General features: G+C 50.6%; 1 protein-coding gene across 1 annotated transcript; it reads left to right on the top strand.

The window, feature by feature from the left end:
* Positions 1–12: 12 nt before the first annotated feature.
* PPTG_23663 (hypothetical protein) lies at positions 13–333 on the top strand (the record flags this gene model as incomplete). The annotated part of the gene is made up of 1 exon (XM_008912315.1): positions 13–333. A coding segment is annotated over one exon (321 nt), but the record flags the coding sequence as incomplete, so codon positions are not given.
* Positions 334–342: the final 9 nt, after the last annotated feature.

The raw sequence follows: 342 nt of genomic DNA, 5'->3' as shown, positions 1-342 counted from the left end.
GCACTCTTGGAGGCAGCCGCTAATGAGCACGACAAGGTCGTTTCAGTGTTATTGGAGAAAGGAGCGAACGTGAACAAACAGCGTTTTAACGGAGACACTGCACTTAAGATCGCGTGTGCGTTGGGCTGCTATAACACCGTTCAATTACTTCTTCAACACGGTGCTTCAATCGATTTAGCAGGAGATTATGGCGACACCCCGCTGATCAGCGCAGCAGAAACGGACCATGCAGCTGTGGTAAAGTTACTACTGGAGAACGGCGCATCGATTAATTCAGCGAATGACGAGGGTTGGACGGCGTTGATGAGTGCAGCAATGGAAGGCTATGCAGATGTGGTGTCG

The sequence above is a fragment of the Phytophthora parasitica genome (genome assembly GCF_000247585.1).
Source record: "Phytophthora parasitica INRA-310 unplaced genomic scaffold supercont2.46, whole genome shotgun sequence".
NCBI classification, from domain to species: domain Eukaryota; phylum Oomycota; class Peronosporomycetes; order Peronosporales; family Peronosporaceae; genus Phytophthora; species Phytophthora nicotianae.
This window is presented reverse-complemented; position numbering and strand designations above follow the sequence as displayed.